Genomic DNA, 21,899 nt, shown 5'->3' with positions numbered 1-21,899 from the left:
TCATGTGGTGGTGCACTATCAAACTGTGAGATTATTATTCATGTCATAAGCTATTTACCTAGCTGTACATGCTGGACAAAAATGTTTCCAGCAAAATAATACCCCACACCCAGCCATCTCCTCACAGTTACACCTGGGAGCCCTTGTGTTGAAACATCACAACCCTTTGCTGCTGAACATCTGGAGGTTAAAAGCTTTGCTCAACGGCATTTTGCCTATAGTTAGTAAAGAGAAAAGAGATCATTCAAACTGCCGGCTTCCTGCTCTCTCCCTCTCTTTCTCTGGGCTTATCTCTTGCCACTGGTCACTAACTTGTATTACTCATATTTTCTGCTCTTCTTTTGTAAGCTTATTTAAATCCAGCCACCTGTCTCTGGACAAGCCTCTGTCAGTCTCCTCTCTTGTTCAAGGCTCTGGCTGATTGATGGGCCATGTAATGGCCCTCCCCTCCACACTGACACTTTTATTTGCAGAATTTACAGGCAAAGGGCACCTGCTGCTCGCAGATGGCCCCATCATCTCTTACAGTAGCCAGATGAGCTGATGTTTCACAAGCTACATATGGACACCATTGTAATCAAGGTTCAAGTTAGATTTGGATCAGGCCTACCATTTGTTTCTTAGTGTATGTGTGAGAGTGTGCGTGTATATGTGCATAATGTTTGAAAGAAGGGTGGAATTTAAAGCCTACATATGTCCCTATTCCTTTACAGACTTATTAGCTATGTAAATCCAAGATTATAACATAATCATATAATTTCAGACCGTCTGTTCCCTCGACAAGTTCCAACAGCAACGTTGGATGGTCCTCAGCTGTTCAGCGGACCAAAGTGAGCCACAATGCTGTAATACCGACATATAAACCCTAAGTCAAATACATCTGGAACAAAGGAAACATATTCAATGGCAGCACTCTATGTATACTGCGTATACTCCATACTGGCTTTTTTTCGAAATCTGATTATCATTGAATCATTTCTAGATATTCTTCCACAACGTAAGTCGGTTGGTTCCAGTGGTTCGATTTTTGTTATGATTTGTCCATGTCTTCCCCAAGACTCTGTAGTTTTATCTGTTTGATAAGGATGCAAAATGCCCATAAATATTCATAAAACTAGACTTTCAAGCAGGTATATGGGGTCCAAACGGGGTTGTTGATCAGGCCGCCTCAGACAACCTCTTGTAGGGCACGGCAGACTTTTGTTTTCTACAAAGTTCTGGGCTAAGTGGGATAAAATATTTGAAACAGATCATTAGGTTCATTAGCTGCACACACAAAGAAGGAAAACAAACCAGCTTATCACACTGCATTGTCTTCCCAAACAAAATACAAAATGTTGCTAGAAGTCAAGAAGAGGCAACATGTTGCAAAGTAATGTCAACAGCCTTTCTGAATAGATTTAAGGTGTCATTGGGAGTAATAGTAGAAACATCTCTTTCCTAAGCAATGAGTCTAAACGTGAAAAGGAGACTGAATTTTGATATGATTGTGCCTTGGCTGTGAAAAGAGAGTAAAATGTACTCATCATTATCAGTTTATTTTATCTCCTTCTCTGACCTTGCCCCTAGCTATCGGCGAGCCAGTGAGGCTGGAGTGGTACAACCCCCAGGGCGAGCGCATTGTGGCCTCCAAGCGGATGTCTCTTCACACGGAGACGTCACGATCCAGGCTCATCATTTACAACGCCATCATCGAGGACGCTGGGATCTACCGCTGCCAGGCCACCGACGCCAGCGGCCATACTGAGGAGGCGTCGGTCGTGCTGGAGATCTACCGTAAGCTTGACAAATAACATGCATTCACATACACGTTTTCACATTTGCCTGCAGATGCTCTGTGTTTGCCTCCTGAGGAGATTCAGGCATGAAGAGAATAAACCTCTCACATTAGTGTTTGATCACAGGGATAGCCAGCCTGTTCATAGTCCCGGCCTCACCACAGCAACAAGAAATGTTACTTCAATCTCTGTGTGTGTGCATTTTCAGTCAATCTGTATCTTTGACTTTGTGTGCAAGCCTGTGTCAGAGCGTGTGTTAAACTCATTCTTGTGATTAAAGTATAATGGCAGCTACTAATGCCATGGGACTGGGATCCTGCGAGGCATAATGAGGGATGTGGCACTAAGGCTAACCTGCCTTGCTGTGACCCATCACTATTTCTTGGGCAAAACTTAATGTTACGAGGCGGGGGTGACGGTCCCATAGCAGAATTCATCCTCACAGTGATTTAACCACCGTTTGTCCTGTTCATGTGTCCTTGAGCAAGATATCCAGCTTAAATGTTGTCAGTTAATTCCTGTGATTTGCTAAAGACAAGAATTTAAAAAAACAGAATTGTACAGTAGCAACTTTTGGGGACACTGAGTGTCCATGTATTATTTCTGGGAATGTAGGGCATTTAGCAACCCAAGGTAAGTTAGATTGAACAACGAAAAAACACATGCTTGGTATTTTAAAGGCTGATTTAAGAATTAAATTTATTAAATTTGACTAATTTCAAGTTAACAAAAAATTAAAAATAAAAGGGTTCAGTATTGCTGCACCAGAATATTTCTCCTGACAGCATGGGGAATGTTTTGAAACAGCATTTAGACCTCCATGTTCAGTAATAGAATTTACAGAACATCAAATTAAACAGCTCTAAATCTAAATCATTCAGACTTCAGACTTTGTTTCTTGTAATAACATTCTGAGGAGTGCTGTGTGGACTTAGGTAGTCTTAACTGCCAGATTATTTATGTGTTGCTCTCTTTAGCCACCATTACTGTGGTTGCATATAAATGCTTAACGCAGCTTCACTGACAGCGAAAACACTCAAACTTGGGTTGCTTGTCGTCAGCAAACAAAACCCTAACCCTCCGACAGATCAAGGTAGCCTGTCTCAAGTCCCAAAAAAACAGATTTCTGATGCAGGCTTTGGGCTCCTACCATTGCAGTTGCTCACAGGGATATATAAAGTTGTATTGAATTCAATTGACTTGACTGCAACAAAGGAGATGTGAGCGTTCTGTGTAGTAATTAAACCATCATTAGGTTAATTTATGATTATAAATAAACAAACTTCAATCAGTGATTTGTTGCACTTGAATCTGATGAAATACATCACTTAAAAATAACTAACAGATAAAAAAAAGAACTTTAGCTCTCTACTGTACAAGCTACAGCACAGCCAAGTAAGTATGATTTTGGTATTTTGCAGGTGAAGCGGCTGAAATGTTCAAGATTATAGTGTTTATTCATCTATTTATCTTTCACCTACAACCCAGATTAGTCTATTTCTGCAATCCTTTATAGGGCCCTGGTTAGGTACACTTCCCAGTATAATATATCAATATCCCAATAATCTTTCCAACACCTTCTGTTCACAGGTGGGCGTTGGATTAACATTTTAATGCATGCATGCATGCAAAAAGCACACGCACAAAAAGATTACATAAGAACCAAGGGAATTCTGTGATGTGAATAACCCAAATACCCAGATACCCCGGGACTTTGATTAGGAGTCTTCCCCAAGTTTAATTGGAGAAAACATCAAGGTACTGGCACTTGATTTTAGGACACACGCGCACACATACCTGCACAATTTTATGTGCACACACTGTGGAAGTCATTACCTGCTGTGGCTACCTTTTTCCATCCTTGCCCAGCGAACCATTAGGGAAGACATCACAGCCTCAATCACACCTGCCACCACTCAGCCCTTGCCTCATTCACCACATAACCAGCTCCCTAAAACCACTGTTTCCATGGCAACCGGGCGTCACTCACTCAAGCCCTCTGTGTAGATTGCATGAGCAGCATGCGGATGAAAACCTGCCTAAAGCTCCAGCCAGCCGTTCTGCCAGCGCACAGCCGGAGTAGGCAAGGACTCCTCAGGCGGTGCATGGGCCTGTGTGCTACAACATGTTGTACATGATATTCATGACCTGTGGGAGGGAAAGTGTTGACTTCCTCTCAGTAGTTGCTGACATCTCCATGATGGCCAGTTATAATCATGCTACATGGAGTGGCAGATCAGTTTTGAATCCAAAACAGGTACTGGGACTTGGGTTTTCATATAACACAACATAACACAGAAGAAAGTGCTTGCTGGCTTTGTTGGTTTTAGCCATGTTAGTATCATTGCTCTAAGGATAGCAATGTCAGCCAGTTGGTTGGCCTACCACTTTGGTCCTGACTAAAATATCTCAGCTTGTCTCTTGTACAGTCATGGTCCCCAGAGGAGGAATCCTATAGACTTTGGTGATCCCCTGACTATTCCTCTAGCCACCACCATGAAGTTTATATTATCGTCTTTTAGTGAAATATCATGACAGCTTTCGCAATTTTCTTATAGTGCCACAAGCAGGTGAAATATTTAGCTTATCCAGTAAAACATCTCAACATCTACAAAGCCAGTTGGCACAAAATGTGTGTACAGACATTCATTGTCCCCAGAGGATGAGGGCTAAAGACTATGGTGGTCATCTGACTTTTGCTTGAGTGCCACCATGTACTTCCCATGTGTAAAATGTCTCTACAACCATTGGATGGTTTGCCATGACATTTGGACATCCCTGTGCCCCTCAAGATGTGTTGTACGAACTTGTTAATTACCAGTGCTTCCAAAACAAATGACATTTACAGAAGCCCGTACTTTGTGTTTAGTGGTAATTAGCAAATGTTTGCGTGCTAACATCATGATCATTAGCGTCTGCAAAAGCCCATTTTTGGAAACCACCTAAATTGGCCAGCAAATACAGGAACAGATCTGTGCCCCAGTTGAGAGGCCCAGGGAAATTGGCTCGTCAACATATCCGTTATCCTCGCAGTGATGTGTAGGCGAACGACGGAATAGAAACTTCGGAGTACTGAGTATATTCTCAATTCGCCAGTGTCGAGTGTGCAGTAGAGTGTTACTCTGGAGAGAATGTTTCCCTTACTGATTCTCTTGTAGAGCTGTGTGACAACAAAAGAGGAAAGGAAATGGGTACAAACAGAAGGAACAAGTGACGCCAGAAGTGTTCAAACCTGAGAGGGAGATGGAGGGAGCAACAGATTTTGGAAATAAAAAGAACACAAAGGGGGGAACTGATAAGAAACCACCAGAGTGAATGACAAAAACATGCAAAGGCATCCTTGAAGTTAATGAAGACACTGAGATGCCAGGCACGTTAGCAAGCGGAGGGTGCAGTCGGGGAGAGAAAGCTCATTTTAGGGAGCAGCCTGGCATAAATCACACAGCAAAATGCTAATGCTGAAGCCTGATTTATTCATACCTTCACTATACAGCACGCAGGTGATAGCAGGTGGTGGCGGCACTAGCGTTGCCAGCCCCGACGCACGTCAAAGCCGACTATCCGAACAAGAGCGGGGTTCGAAGAAGGATCACATGCCGTTTGTGGAGAAGTGCTGGTCCAAGAACAGTCTCCTCATAAAAGCAATTTGTCAAAACACCAAATGTTTGTCAAGAGGGAGGACACAGCTTCAAACTGGCACAAAGTGGAATCTATTATTGAAGCATTCCTGAAACGGAGATATAGTGAATCAAAGACTGCCTGTGTTCTTCTGCAAACAGAGAGGCTGCGGAATATCTCTGGTCATTGATTTTTTTTTGTTTGTTTTGATTGGCAGCAAATCAAATGGCCACCCTTCTGTCTCCTGTGCAGTTTGACCAGAATCGCCTTATCTGTGTCCCAGAAAACAGTCAAAGCAGGATTTAGCTTTTGTTTAGTTTGATTTTGTGAGTGAATTCTATCCCCCCATTTCCAATGCACACATTGTTTCTCGTGTGCTTGTTTCCAAATACTTTAGATCTGAATTGAGAGGCATGATGTCACATGACAGCTGTCCTTAATAATGTAGTTGTTGTCCACTGTAGCTGCATGGTTCTATGGATGGCTGTGTCCATCATTTAGTTAGCCGGTCCACCACTTTGGTTCAGACTGAAATATCTCAAGAACTACTGGATGGATTGCTATGACATTTGGTACAGACATTCATGCCCCCTTAAGGATGATTTGTAATCACTATAGCGATCCCTGAGCCACTACTCCACTAACCTCAACTCAACAGTTGACCCAAGGTGCTTTACAGCAAACCGCAAAACAATAAAATAAAAGAATGCAACAAACACAAGAACAATCAGAGTGATAATAGTAATAACTTCCTACAGAGACAGAAGGGGAAATACCTGAGCTGGAAAGTAAGGCGCAGTTTGCAGCTATTGAGTAATTTAAGATGACTTTTGAAACTTTCATTAGGTGGGGAGAATCGGATGGTGGGAGGAAGAGAATTCCATCCGCCCTGTCTGCAACACTTTGTCAGAAGTCTTTCGTCAGATGATCTCAGTTCTCTCACAGTGTGAGATGGCGACAGGAGTTCTGTCATGTAAGCGGGGGCGAGACAGTTTAATACTCTGAAGGCAAACATTTGGATTTTAAAATCAGCCCTGCAGCTAATAGGCAGCCAGTGTTGGGGACACCAATGGGAGTAATGTGCTCCCTCTTCTTTGACCTTGTTAATAGCTTGCTACTGCATTCTGAACTAGTTGAAGACGAGATAAACAGGACTGAGTGATACCAAAATATAACGAGTGTATATAGATAGACAATATAATGATGGGTGACTTTCTCAAGGTCAGAAGTACAGAGAATTGATCGGAGTTTGGAGATATCCTGAAAAAACTGTTGGATAAATATGAAAAGGCAGAACCAGAGACTCCTACCCACTAGCATGGCTGTAGACACTTGGTCTTGTTATAATAACATGATCACCCACAGGCTAGTTATACCCAATAAATAATAATAACAAATATTGAATATTAACAACATAAAGTGTTATTTTTCACAGAAATAAACCTTTTTATATGGCACACTACCTCTTTGATCTTTAAAAATTTTAAACATTAGCAGCAGGGTAAGATGGTATACCAGTACCCAAAAATGCTTCCAACACCAATAATGTATTCTGTGCATGGGAGAAAATGTGATTTCATGTTGTTCATTTCATTTTCAGCCACTGTTCTTGAGCTTTTGAGGACAACAATGCATGAAAATAGAGGCCATCCCAACACTTTAACCTGCATTATCAACAAAACTAGCAAACAACCATAAAACACCCAATTTGCGGGATGCAACCCAGACAGAAAATTGGAAATGTATTTTAAAGCAACTTTACCAAACCCCTCAACCTAAATTTAGTCCCAAAAACATAGTCATAGTTAACAGGGCTGTAAAAGCACCGCAGTTTTTTCTTATTTTCCTTTTGAAGTTGAGACCTGCAATAAATTGTCTGCACTGAATACTCACAGCGGTAAAAAAAAAAAAAAAAGCTGTTCCATCTTCCTCTTGTTTGATCTCTCAGAGAGGCTGACGTTTCGGGACGTTCAGTCACCACAGGAGTTCCGCCATGGTGAGACAGCGGAGGTGGTGTGTGATGTCATTAGTTCACCGGTGCCCGTGGTGGTGTGGTACTACCAGGACAAAGAGATCACTGAGGAGCACCACAGTAAGTTTTCATGACCTTCTTTCACAATTAAATAATTTTCTTTACTTGGACTACTGTATTTTCTCTTTTTCTTTCATTTTTTGGGAGATGAAGGGAGGTAGAGATCTTTTGGAGGATAATTTGCATAGTTATACACAAAAGGTGATTACTGTTTCAGTTACTTACAAACATTCGAAAGGGCATGTGGCCCTGAAGTGGTTTAGACTGAATTAATGAATATATTTAGTTGTAAAATGTTACATTTAATTCTCAGGGTAGAAAATAGGTATATTATTTAAATTAAATAATCAATTTGGTGAAAATGTGATGGTGTTTTAAAAGTTTCCTTGGCTTTTTATAGTTGAAATTGTTAGCTTTTAGCTTTTTTATTAAGAATGACTTTTGTAAAACAAAGAGTTACTTAGTAGGGAAACTATCAAATACATTAAAGGTACCCTGTGCAGTTTTTGAGGCAAAGTTTTTAAGAATCTGTGTTTGGCTATATCTCATGCCTGAGGCACCCACATGTCAGTGTACACCCGATGACATGATACACTGTCCTTCTGATGGTTTCATGATATTCCACATATCGACAGTTGGTTGCAAGAAATGTAGCAGTGTGTCAACAAAGGCAGTGAAGAAGAAGACTGCCAGCAAGCACACGTGAATGTAAACAATGCAGGTTTGAAATGCTTCCAGAAATCGGCTTTGCAAATGTTTCATGAGGAAGGAAATGCATTCCACACATTTATCGTGTCTCGTGGATACACGCAATGTATTTTGATGAGAAATAGTGAATGTAAACTTGACTTTGAACTCCACATGGTACCTTTAAAACAAAAGGCATGAATGGGAAAAACGGAGGATAAGAAAAATGTTAGTTTTATTGTATAAAATTTTGAAACTGTCGTACTTCTCTTTAACGTAAAACATTAATGACTTAAAAAGCAACAGTTAATATCTTTGGTTATCAAACTGATGAAAATGTGAAGTTTTGTATTTTGCTTTCTATTTGGATAGTGGATGTTGTGAGTGGGTTCTAAATAGTGAAAACATTTTATAGTCACCTTCATACTACAAGCAATAGGGTCTTCTGTGAACATAAAATAGTCTGCCAAAGTTAAAATAGTTTTGGTTATTTCTAGGGCTGGGCACGTTAACGCGTTATCGACTACGCTGTCATCTTTTTGCCATATTTTTCCCACCCGCGATCCATTATCACGGCAGCAGGTGAGCCGCTTGCTTGTTAATGATGCAGCCTATCAAACAACTCAAACAGCCGAAACCAACATCTTCACCCGGTGTTCAATGTTGCTTTACGATATCTAGTCTGTGCTTGTAAAATATCCACCGCGACTTGTAACGTCATTTCACGTTTTTAACCGAGTGAAGTCTGTGTGAGTGAACACACGCACCGACCCCGCTACATAAAAAAGGCAGTGGCAAATAGCTTTGGTTTAATATTTGATTTGATTACATTAATGTTTAAGTTGATATTTACAAGAAATATTTTGTTGCTACTGTGTAAAGGGACTACTGCTGGTGAAAAGCACCTTATTTGTTTGAAGTGTTTGCAAACCACATGTTATTACACTTTTGTGTATATAGCAGTACATTTAAATTAAAATTGTGCAATACACTACTTTAGAATTCATTGTTCCATTTTTAGCGTAACAATGCGATTAAAAGATTAGATTTGCTGTATGAAAAGTGCAATGAGAAAACTATAAATATATAAATAAAATTGACTTGAGGTGGAAAAATGTGACACCAGTTCCTCTGTGCACCAAGCAGGATTTAACAACATATCCGACTAGCTGAGTTTTTGAGTGTTTAAGTCTTAATAAATAACACCTATGGTAGTTTTTGTGTGTTTGTTTATTTAGTAATGAATATTTATTTGTTATTGACAAAAGGTTATGATACCAAATGTTCAGGGGCTTTAAAGAGTGACTTTTGTAATACAAGGTAGATTTATTTTTCACATTACAACAGGTTGTAAAGTGAAATTGAGTTTGTAACTACCTTCTGCTAGAGAGCAGACAATATACAGTAATACAAAAGCAATTATAAAAATGGTAAACATACAGGGTAAGTATGGAGTACTGGATAAAGTAACTTCACTCTCAGCATTATCAAACAGTGTTACTGATTTTTATTATTCCAGTAGTAGATTATAAAAGGTGCAAGTAAGCAGCAATCTCAAAAGGATTACATTTTGAATGTAAACCTGCCGAATACACTTGATTATTGAGAGGAAAAATGCTCATGAGTCTCGATTTGCCCAATTCTCTCTTTCATTGAAAAGATGCGCTAATGTGCCAAAAATACCGTTCTCTAGGAAATTTCCTTTCCTTTGTGTGGATTCACAATAAGACAAGGATATGAAATTATATGAATAGAAACCCCATCAGCCCTTGAGGAGGCGTAGAACTTGGACAGAAACCATGTTAACAAGCGACTGAGGGATTGGATTATAGAGCAATTGAATGGCGACATTCCATAAGATGAAGTGCAAACCAGCTCCCTGCATCTTTTGAAATGTGTTATTTTCAGCAAATGGGTGTATAAATTAAAGAATCCTTTTGTCAATCATATTCTGTCCCATTTGATATAAAGCTTATGTTTACAATTTTTTTCTGATCCCACCCTTTTCAGTTGCCCTACAGGTGTTAAACATCAGGAGGGCCATCTACTTAATTTGCTGAAAAAAGACAGATAGAGGTAGAGAAGCACTCAGAGTACAGATTCACTTTCAGTAATATCATTTTCTGATACAGGCTTGTAGACTCATTATTTCCTTTTCTTCTCTTCCCTGATTTACAACTCTCTACACCGCTCACCCATCCTCCTTTTAGACAAAATGCATGCCTAAACACTGATTAGAAAGAGTGACCCCTTGAATCTGTCACGTTTTTTAATTGAAATTCAAATCGTCGGTGGCACTGTGATGATGAAACATGGAGAAGTGTTTTTTTTTTTTTTTAATCATTTCACTCTAATTACGATGCATGGTTATAAATATCTTTGCTTGAGAGAAATGAGATAGAGGCCTCATAACTCCTGGCCAATCTCACAGTGGCCACAATGGGAGAGAGTGGAGACTATTTGGAACTGTAATTGCGTGAGTGTTTATCTATGTGGACTTTATCAGGTAAATGTGCTGAAGTGAAGATTGACAGTCTAGCTAGTGAAGAGTGGAGATGGCAATTTTCTCCTGCTGTTTTCCTAACTTTCTTATCTCGCTTCTCTCTCTATCATACGCTGTTGTTCTTTTGTCGTTTCCTCTTCCCGCTCTCTCTTTCTCTCTCCCTCTCCCTCTCTCTTCTGTCTGTCCTCCTCTTTGCCCGTGCTGTGAAGGCAGGTTCCAGGTGCTGGCAAACAACAACCTACAGATCCATCAGGTGACCAAGGCGGACGAGGGCGTGTACCGCTGCGAGGCCAGCGTAGAGGCCCGCGGCGAGATCGATTTTGTGGACATCGCAGTGGTGGTCAACGGTGAGTTGCATTTCCAGTCATTTCTTGTAGATTTGCGAAGACTTGAGAGGAAACAGCTATACAACCAGACAGTGTAGTGCTTGAAAGGGATACTCCAAATTTTTTTAATCGTATGTCCATGAAGATAGATTTCAGAAGAAGAATAAGATTAAAGCAGGTTCAGGGGCCAAACTATCCAAGTTATATTATTATATTGTTAGTCAATTTCAAAAAAACACAAACTAGCAAACTGATCTTTATGTGGACCTTTGTCGAGTTTCCCTTCAAGAGGCATGTAACAAAGCCAGTAAGAGCTTTCTGCAAGAAAATGTGTACTTGTCTGAGTGCAGAAATCCTAAAAGTCAATGCTTTCCTACAAAAAACGTTGCGGCAACTCAGTTAGCAACTTGCTCTAGCATCTTGGTGTTTCTCATCTTGGTAGGGACTGTCATTGCTCACTTTGGCAATTTTTGTTCAACAAAGATGACATGAAATCTTAATCTTGGGGTATGTGTCATGGCACGTATGCCTTACCTACATGTCTCTCGTCTATTACAGTCAACAACGGTGGTTGCCATATGTACACCATATGTCTCACCTCAGCTTTACCATTTTCTCAAGCATCGGTGGTAATGGCTACAGAAATTGACGGTAACACTTTCTATGAAGGTCATCGCTATAATGACTTATGCATATATTTTATAACACGATATAATGCGTCCATAAGACATTATAACAGTTGTTATAATCACTTACAAACATGCATTAGGCGCTATAGCAAAGTTCATAATGTATTATGACCTTTTGATTTAATGTTTTATAACTAATAGCAATACCAGTTTATGTCAATGTGCGGCAAGAATCTCCGACCATGTTCCATAACACATTAAAACCACCGACTCTGCCTCCTTATGAATACACTTTAGTCACCATTTATAATTAGTGATATAAAATGGAATAATAGCTTATAGTAATGTTTAAAGTTATATAGCATGACTTTGTTTGCTTTAAGTAAAGTGTTAAAATATCTATCCCTGTATAATATATTACAGGTGGACATAATACCATATGAAAAAATTATAAGTGACAAACATTTTGCGCAGGAAAACAACTTTTTATTTATGTCTCTTCACTTTATGAATAATCTGTATGAATTTTGAACATTTTGCAGTTTAGCACAAAAACAACATAATTACATCAAGGACACCCATTCTCAGGGTGGTGAAAGATCGCTCAAGAGAAGACCTGTTGCCGACCAACATCGTGTAAGAAGAGGCTCAGATGCTGTCACAGATGAATGGCAAGCCTATGGACAGGCCCTAACAGATGCAGTGGACGATTAAAGACAACCGCTTCACAAAACGTAGCCTATTAAAAGACGTAATTGAAATAGGAATTGGGAATACTGTTAGCTAGCGCTAACTGCCTTCACTTTTCCAGCAGTTGCGGAAACAACAGACTTAACGGACACACTGTGACCTACACTACACACGTCTGCCTGACTGACAACTTACTAAGTAACTTAAATATTTTCCTCCGCTAACTTTCACCGTCACGTTCTGCTTGCTCTCTCTCATTCAGAATCAATTCAGAATCTTCCACGTCCGCATCGCAAAGAAGTATACTATACTATAATGTTCACGGAACGCAAATGGCGGAACCTTCGGAACTGCGGAAGTGCCGCGCCCGGACAGTCGCAGGTGTGCACATAACAGAAACCTGTGATCTCTGTTACTGGTCTGAGACCAGTGTTGTATTCGACGCATTTCACGGCTGCTGAATGAATGACGACGCTACTAAAATTTCACGCAGTCATCAATATGACTGTGTGGTGTCCGAACAATAATGCTGCGATGATGTGTTGAGAAGAAATCCGCTTGACACTGTTCTTGATCATAAAAGTTTATTACATCAAGGAGTTCAGCATCAATTACAAGCTCTGCAGCAGCTTGGAGAGTGACCCAGCCCGATGACCACTCTGTCTCTCTGTACATCAAACATAGCTTATATAGGACATGTTTAGGTATCTGTTAGACACCATATAAGGGTCTGAGTCTGCAAACTAAGGCACCAATCCATATAAGGGCACAGTTCTATAGGATATGTGTAGGCATCTGTTAGACACCATATAAGGGTCTGAGTCTCCACATAACCACACATGCACATATGTTATACACCACAACTGCGACATTGATTTTCACCGGTAGCAACACTCATCGCTGTTTTGGTTCCTGTGTGCAAAGCGAGTGTGTGTGCCAGCGAGAAAAGAGAGAGAGAGAGAGAAGCAGAACGGTTAGAACGTCACCGGAGGAAAATATTATATATATTTATAGTATATATATAAAGATACTTAGTAAGTTATCCGTCAGGCAGTGTAGGTCACAGTGTGTCCGTTAAGTCTGTTGTTTCCGCAACTGCTGGAAAAGTGAAGGCGGTTAGTGCTAGCTAACAGATCCCCGGTCTGTAAAGCACGGTTTTGGCTGCAGTGTAACGTTATCTAAATTAGTAACGGAGTAATGTTAATTAGTTGCGTGTCATTACTGGCTAACTTGTTGAGGAATAAGAACAGCAGGTTGAAGCTAAACTGGTGTCCTGTACACATACTGTACTTCCTGATAGTTAAGTTATATTTCAGTTTCCAGAGGAGTCTGACAACTGGTTGTTAAAGTAGGACGCTGGTGACCACGGAGGAGCTGAGGCTACTAAAGTAAATCAGGGATGAAAACTAGTCCTTTTAAGCAATTGAGGAGACACTTAAAGCTGTCTTTTGAGACATCTTTTGGATTTGAATGTGTAAACGAAATGCTTAGTAATTATCCAGAATTTACACAAAAAAAAATGCATCAAGATGGATCGCTGCCCTCTGAATTGTAATCAAATCAAATCGTGAGGTGCCAAGAGATTCTCATTCCTACTGCCAAAACAGTATTCCCATTCAATAACTTTAAAATGTCTTTTAATAGGCTACGTTTTGTGAAGCGGTTGTCTTTAATCGTCCACTGCATCTGTTAGGGCCTGTCCATAGGCTTGCCATTCATCTGTGACAACATCTGAGCCTCTTCTTACATGATGTTGGTCGGCAACAGGTCTTCTCTTGAGCGATCTTTCACCACCCTGAGAATGGGTGTCCTTGATGTAATTATGTTGTGTTTTTGTGCTAAACTGCAAAATGTTCAAAATTCATACAGATTATTCATAAAGTGAAGAGACATAAATAAAAGTTGTTTTCCTGCGCAAAATGTGTGTCACTAATTTTTTCATATGGTATTATGTCCACCTGTAATATATTATACAGGGATAGATATTTTAACACTTTACTTAAAGCAAACAGAGACATGCTATATAACTTTAAACATTACTATAAGCTATTATTCCATTTTATATCACTAATTATAAATGGTGACTAAAGTGTATTCATAAGGAGGCAGAGTCGGTGGTTTTAATGTGTTATGGAAGATGGTCGGAGATTCTTGCCGCACATTGACATAAACTGGTATTGCTATTAGTTATAAAACATTAAATCAAAAGGTCATAATACATTATGAACTTTGCTATAGCGCCTAATGCATGTTTGTAAGTGATTATAACAACTGTTATATGTACAACAGTATGTACTGTACTTGTATGTACTGTTGTAACAATGTCTTATGGACTCATTATATCGTGTTATAAATATATGCATAAGTCATTATAGCGATGACCTTCATAGAAAGTGTTACCAAATTGACAAAGCAAGTGCTAAACCCAAATCTAATTTTTAAATATTCTGGGTGATGTTACATGTGCTACTTCCTTGTATCTCTACAATCAGTCGTGTTCTTGCGGAGGTCTTGTTCATGTAAGCCTGAAAATCTACAATTTGAATAGCTTAAAATTGCATTGAACACTTGTAAACCAGCAGTGGGATAGTTTTTGTTGTGAGGCATAATCCTCTTAGAGTGACAAAGCCCAGTAAACAATCTTGTTTGCGAGTTCCTATCAGCATACATCTTACTGAACACAAACCAAAACCTCTAAACCCAGCTGGTCGTCAGTAGGAAGCTATGCAGGAAGGTTCCAAGCAGACACATGCTCCTCTTCACACGGTGTCAGCAGATTAGCATGCATTAGGGATTGTGTTTCCTCTGCATACACAAGTTGTTATTGTTGTTTTTATAATTGAACACCACTGATTCTTTGTCATTCTGGAGTCCACAAGTCATTCAAGTCTGCAGATGCTCAAGGTTAACTATAATAACCGAGCAAGGATAGCACAAGAGCACCTTTACTTCCTTGGTGAGTGCAAAAGAAAATAGAAATCAGTGTCACCCTGTTGCTTGTATTAATTAGCAATCATTTTTAAAGGAAGGGACTTATATTTTCTTTAAACTAATTGCTGTTTTTACTAAATATGAAGACGCATACACTTATAATAGCCTCTAACTAAGTGATCACTTAACCCTGTTTCTAAAAAATTGTGGCATGAAGTTGACTGTTTATTTACAGTGTGCAGGAACTCAGCTTGAAATTCAGGTTGACTGCGCAGTAGTAGTAGTATCTGAAAACAGTTGTCAGCTTTGACAGATTGAGCTCCACTGACTCAGATATGTTAATCACTGACACACGTATAGCAGGTCTTCTCTTTCTGCTGCCATTGGAAAAATAATTCTCTTTATTCTTTAGTATGATTGAAATTTTCAATTAGCGATGGGGTGTGGGCTCTATGGCCCAAAAATCGAAGGTTGTCATTTTAATTTTCTCATTTGTCCTCATTTACAGTGAGTCACCTGAGACGACTGAAAGTGATTGAAGTGTGATTTCACTAAGGCCACGAGCATCTTGTAACGGTTGAACAGCTGCTATATTGTCTCTGCTTATGTAATTCTGTCTCACCTAATGTAATAGCAGAGCGGCCCTCCGCCCAAAAACTATGAATTGCATTCAATTTAGCACACCACTTACTCACTTCTGAGGAAGATCCAATAAGCCTGTTCAATGAGGCACAACCTATTATTGCAGCGGCACGACACTTGCCACGCGGTGCTGAGACGGGACAGGCTGCGCAGCACTTTGCTGAGAGTCCTGAGAAGAGCACACTCTCTGAGGGAGCCGCACCCTGAGGGAGACACATTAAAGTGAACTCCACTTGCCTCAAGGAGACTCATTCTGTTGATCCCTACAGACTCTCACAGTCAAAGCTGAGCCTGAAGGAGACAGAATCTGATTTGTAGAAACACCATTTGGTCCACATGAAATATACAAAGTACTTAGAGGAAACTAAGACTTAATGAAACTAATGAGTTTGTCCAATATGGTACCACCAAGCTAGGGGACATCTGTTATAGCAGTGCATGCACTTTTGTCTACTTTTTTCCCCTGAGCATTCAAAATGTGCTCTTAAAGCTGCCCTTCTTTCTAATTTCTCTCATATGTTTGGACTTAACTAATTTTACTGAATTAAATCTGCAGTTGTAATTTTAATATTAACAATGTGAAAAGGACCGCTCATAGTGATTAAACCACAGACAATTATCTCTGGACTGCAGTTCTCCTCAGTGCCCGCAACTTTAATGTTTTGGTTTACCATCGCAGCTCTCCTCAGCATCGTTTCCAGACTTTTTATTTCAAAAAGAAAGTCATATAACCCGACTGCACAGTACCTATCTAGCACCAAACAGCAGACAGAGTTATCCACTAGCAAGTGAACATAGGTAAGCATTAAGCAGCTAAAGAGACAGCAATTTCCTTTAGGAGTTTGTGGAGATCAAAACACAGATAAAAAGTCAAAAGTGAGTATTGGATTCATCAGGTCACTCCAAATGAATGCTAATGTCACTCTGTGTCTGCTGAATGTGTAAATAGGCAATTGTGTGTTTACAGTTTGCTAAGTGGTCAAAAAATCTATAATTGCCAGTTGAATTTATACTAGTACATTTGTTGTCTTTCTTACTCCTAGATTTGGAAGTTTGTTGTCCTACAAAAGGCATTTGCTCCGAGGCCAAAAGTCTTCCCGTGGTCCGAAGAAACTTTTAGTTAAGCTTCTGGCATGAAAAATAACTTATATGAATGTGCTAGAGATGGAAAGGACACTTAACTTAAATGCCAGCTACTGTCACGGGGCAAGCAAATATGAGCTGTTCACCTCTGTCGATAGAAAGCGAGAATGTTTTTTGTCATCCACTCAGCTCCTCGTGGCAATGCTCAGACACAGACCACACCACCAGCCTCTATTCCTTTCCACCCATTTTTGTCAAAATGTGAGATAACAAGGTGGTGGAGTGCAAAGTGGCTCCACTGTCGCCTGTGATGTTCAGGAAATCCATGTTGCACCTATGCTATAGCCTATAGGCTCAGCCATTTGCACCATGTGCAAGCTCCATGTGAAACATTTCCAATTCCTGCCCTGAAGCTAGAGGTGTAAATCTCTTTTTACTCTGGAGAACTGTTTTTGTAGGTCTGGAAATAGGCAAGAATTTTAATCTTGTACCACTGTCTTTATATTTATGGCCAGTGTCACTTGGAGAATTCACTAGGATTATTCCTCTTCTATGGGTTGCAATCGTGAGGGCAAGGTGGAGATAAAAGATCCATCTTAGCAGAGGATTTCCAAAGGTACAGGAAGCCACCAGGGTTACCAGAGAATGTACAGTATCGACAACGACCTGGACTGGTCGAACAACACAGAGGCCCTGAACCCTGAGTAGATTGCTAGGAGGCTCAGGTATGTCAATGAGCGCAACAGACTTCGCTACATGTTTTATCAATCAGCTGCAGACAGCGAACTGTTCTCTGCTGTGGTGCCTGGGGATATGGCTGTGAGGTAAGATAAACAAACTGATATAAAACAGCCAGACACACAGTCTTTCCTGTCTGAAGACCCCTGGAGGAAAAAGAAAGACGAAAGGATGATGACTAAACGGATGCAGCTACAGGGCATCCACCTCCTCTCCTAAGGTCCAGCATTGAGCACTTAAAGCTGTCTTTTGTGCCACAGTCAGGATGGACATTGATTCTTGTCCATACAGAACCAGTGGCAGCCAAAAGAGGAGGGGAGGAATCTGGATATTTTCCTGTACAAAGTGTCAGCTAAAGGCTTAAAATAGAGTCTGAGGAGTCCTGATGTATATAGTCACTAAGGTTTGCATGCACGTTGTTATGTAAATGGAAATTTTACCTGTCACACATCCTGTAATAATAAGCACCCAAGTTGCTTTTCCATAAACGTCAGGACTGACAGGACTAATCTTGCTAGGTGGCACCTAGTTACATTTCCATATCAATTGGACGCCCACCACATTCATGTAAAGTACAGGCTGCAGTAGCACATGGTTAAAGCACAGAGATGGATTAAACCAACAGGTCCTCCAAATTAAAGAACAAAATACATAGTTTGTCCACGCTCTGTAGAAAGAGACACTTGGTGCTTTTTAATATGCTACTTATGTCCTCCCGTGCCACGGAAATTGTTGCCCCTCCACCGTCATGGAGGATCCCTTAAATGCACCTCAAGGAGATGAAGAGAGAGGAGGCTTCTGGAGGAGCTTAGAGCGAGCTATGCTATGAAAGACACTTAAGGTAAAGTTTTGAAGTTGTTAAGGGGCTTCGTGGACATTCTTTCCAGTCAGTTTGACAAATATTACAGCTGTACAGCTAGTCATAAATAACTGATGTCACTTAAAAGGAGTGAGGAGACACGTTAGCATAATGAAAAGTATTCTCTTAGCCATGTTTTGATCTGATGCCCCCATCAGCAGGATGATATCCTTTATCTGTGCGTTCAAAAACTGTGTAAAAAATACATCTGCTTTATGATGTGGTTAGGTTTATGGAATGATTATGGTTTGGGTTCAAATAAGTACTTTGTTATGTCTAGGGGAACATTGTGGTGTGGGTAAAAGTGTCTACTTTAACATGGTTATAATAATAAACGTGTGGTTGTGACCATGACCAGCAATCCCTCCCTAAGTTTAATCCAATCCAATCCAATTGCCAGAATGAAAATGTGAATATCCAGAGAAACACTTGACATAAAGCATGCAAGCAAATGGGAGTTAAATAAGAGCCACACTAACACAACACACACCTATTTCTGAATGAGAAAGGCCCTTAATTTAACGCCAGTAAGTATTTCATGTATGAAAAGGGCTTTAGAAGCCCTCGGGTCGACCTAAGGGCACTTAGCCAAATATATTTTAAGCAGTCAATTAGCAGAAGTCTTGTTCAATGATGCTGTCAAGGAAACGGAAGAAACCTGCGTGAGAAGTCTTATACTTTAAAGTAATTGAGGATTCAGCCTCTCGTTGCCAAAATGAAAACATTCTGTTCTGACAACAGCTTTTGATGGTTTCATTCATTGATTTCAAGAATCTATAAAAGTGACAAATTAGCAAATTAACAGCAGTCAAACTATGTTTTTCAAAATCAGAAGATGCAGATTGTATTTCTGAATTGATTGCTGCGCAGCCAACTACCATCTGAGTGGATTGAGCTGATTTAATGCTGCAGTGTCTTTATGGTAAATTTTTATTGTAAACTGCAATTGAACTTGATCACCATCTCTGAGTTTTATTCAGTTTGTAGCAACCATGCATCATGCTGTTCTTTTGACAAGGCGTGTCAGAAGAAGTGTCAGTCCTGACTACTTCAGCAGTGTGTTAACAGGCATTGCTTTGACCAGTGATGCAGAACAATATTTTGTCTGAAAGCAGGGCTGAAAAAGCTTACTGTATACTTTTCTTCCCCCATGTGAAGTCATAAATATTCATAGGTCAGTTGATAAAAAAGTGGTTTCTTGCCCATAAGCATGCAGCGAATGGAGTTCCGCTGACCCGCTGCAGCTCCCAGTCTTCAGTGTATCATCAAAGCGGACCGTAGATGAGGATGATGATGTATCGAGGAAGAGGGCCACCCACTGAATGGCTAATCAACCTGAGGGCAAAACAGCTCAGTGTCTAGAAGGATGCAGAACAATTTCAGAGAGTGATCCTAAAAGTTAACATAGAGAAGTTGTGTAAGCCTTTCATCTACTGTCTCTTAAAGGAATACGCTTTAAAACAAAGATTTGGCCAGTAGTGGAAAATTATCAAGTGATTTCCATTTCCCCAATATCCCCAATAATCTGAGTACCTTTCAGTGACACAGTTTTTCAGATGAAAAACATTTCTCATTCCCTGTGTAGTATTAGACATAAATGTCACACTGGCAAACTTTACCAACCTGGCTTGCTGGCTCCCTTAAAGGATACCTATTATACTGCATTTCCAGTCCTATTGTAGTTCTGTGACTCCTGTATGGTGTGAAATTGCCATATACAACAGTTGTAACTCAATTATTTGCTCAATCCCTCACCAGGAATATAATTTCCAAGATGTACGGCAGCTTTGCATGATTCAAAGTTCAAAAAAATTTTTTCCTCTCTTATACTGGCCCTTCATGTAAGCCTTCATTTCAGCCTCTGTCTAAAACATGCAGTAAATGCTCCTGTCTCTTTAAGGCCCCCCCTCTCAAAGTACACTGTCTTCTGATTGGCCATGACCTGAAGCATGTTACCAGGCTGCTGTTGCCACTGAGCGGTATAGACAGACTGAGCGTAGCTGTGCGGAGCAAACGACCATATATGGAACACCGGCTCCGTGTAGCTCTGTGTGTCGTAGAACGGAGCTGTTGGTTGAAACTGTTGAAAACAAAGTTCAATTCAGAACAGGAGGAAATCTGAGGTTTTGGCTCACAGGGATTTATTTTAAATACTTTAACCTCATTATTTGAAGCTTTGGTCATGTTTAAATGAACATCCAACATTGTAACATTGTAGATAAGTCATAAAATAGGGTAAACCATAATAGGTGTCCTTTAAAGGAGTTAGTTTTTGGAAAAAGCTTGTCTTTTACCAGAGTTTGTCTCTTCTACTGAGCATGCTTGGTCTTATTAGTCCAAAATAGCTGCCCGGAGGCGATGCTAAGATGGCGAGTGGCATGACTTGCCTAAAAGCACTTTGGGAAGGATTAGAGTCCCCTTAAAGCCTAGTTCACACTACACCATTTTTAGCCCAATTTGCCGCTCAGCGGTTGCCAGTCGTTATGTGTGAACTACACAATGACACATCAAAATGGCCCATTTCTGACACATCGTCGATGTCTGCCAGATATCTAGCATGCCAAATATCTGGAGGAGTCGGCCGACTTGACATCCACATCCAGCCAATGAGAGCAGGCAGCTGGCACAGCAGGCAGCTACTTTTTCACTGCAAAAACAAAGGGCTAGAGTCCCCTCATCAATCAAAGGAGAAAATTAAGCAAAGGTGAGAGACATGCCTGTTTTTATTTTCTTTTTAACTCTTTTAAAACTTTTTTATATTTCCCTGTTGCTTTTATGTTTTATGTAAAGCACTTTGAATTACCTTGTTGTTGAAATGTGCTATACAAATAAACTTGCCTTTCCTTAAGTCGAAGGTTAGATGAGAAGGGTTGATACAGCTATTATATCAGCCCTGTAAATAAAAGGCTACAGTCATTAGCACTTTAGCTTAGCTTGGCATAAAGACTAGAAATGGACAGAAACACTTAGCTTTTTTGAACAAGCACAGTATAATGTTTTAATTGAGGCAGCTGTTTCCTCTGTTTCCAGTCTTTATGCTAAGCTAGACTAACTGGCTGGTGGCTCCACCTACATATTTACCATATGGAGATAATAAAGGTAGTATAGATACTCTCATCTAACTCTATGTAAGAAAGTAAGCTAAATTCCCAAAATGTCGAACTACTGCTTTAACTCGACTGATTATTAAATAGGCTATGGCTAACATCTGCTAGCTTTTCCATTTTGCTCTCTCCAGTAGATAAATGTTTTTCCTTTTATCAGTATCAGACATCTCTGCTCTCCATTTTGATGACCCACTAGCCACAGTAGTCACTGTTTGTTTCTATGGCAACTGATGGTGATGCGAAATGGAAATAACTTACTGATATCCCTGTGTCCTT

The 21,899-nt window shown here is 40.1% G+C and overlaps 1 protein-coding gene across 7 annotated transcripts in view; it reads left to right on the top strand.

Moving 5' to 3' along the window:
- The window catches only part of LOC119904098 (neural cell adhesion molecule 2-like), a 327,858-nt gene that overhangs the window by 218,846 nt on the left and 87,113 nt on the right, over nt 1-21,899 (top strand). For all 7 annotated transcript variants that reach the window (XM_038720552.1, XM_038720529.1, XM_038720535.1 and 4 more), the window contains exons 3-5: nt 1,570-1,776; nt 7,345-7,488; nt 10,828-10,965. In XM_038720552.1, the coding sequence (XP_038576480.1) occupies nt 1,570-1,776; nt 7,345-7,488; nt 10,828-10,965 (489 nt within the window). The remainder of the gene's footprint in view (nt 1-1,569; nt 1,777-7,344; nt 7,489-10,827; nt 10,966-21,899) is intronic.

Source organism: Micropterus salmoides, unplaced genomic scaffold (assembly GCF_014851395.1).
Source record: "Micropterus salmoides isolate LMB-PRFRI ecotype aquatic unplaced genomic scaffold, ASM1485139v1 Ms_hic_scaffold_1, whole genome shotgun sequence".
In the NCBI taxonomy this organism is placed as follows: Eukaryota; Metazoa; Chordata; class Actinopteri; order Centrarchiformes; family Centrarchidae; genus Micropterus; species Micropterus salmoides.
The sequence above is the reverse complement of the archived record's forward strand: the minus strand, read 5'-3'. Positions and strand labels throughout refer to the sequence as shown.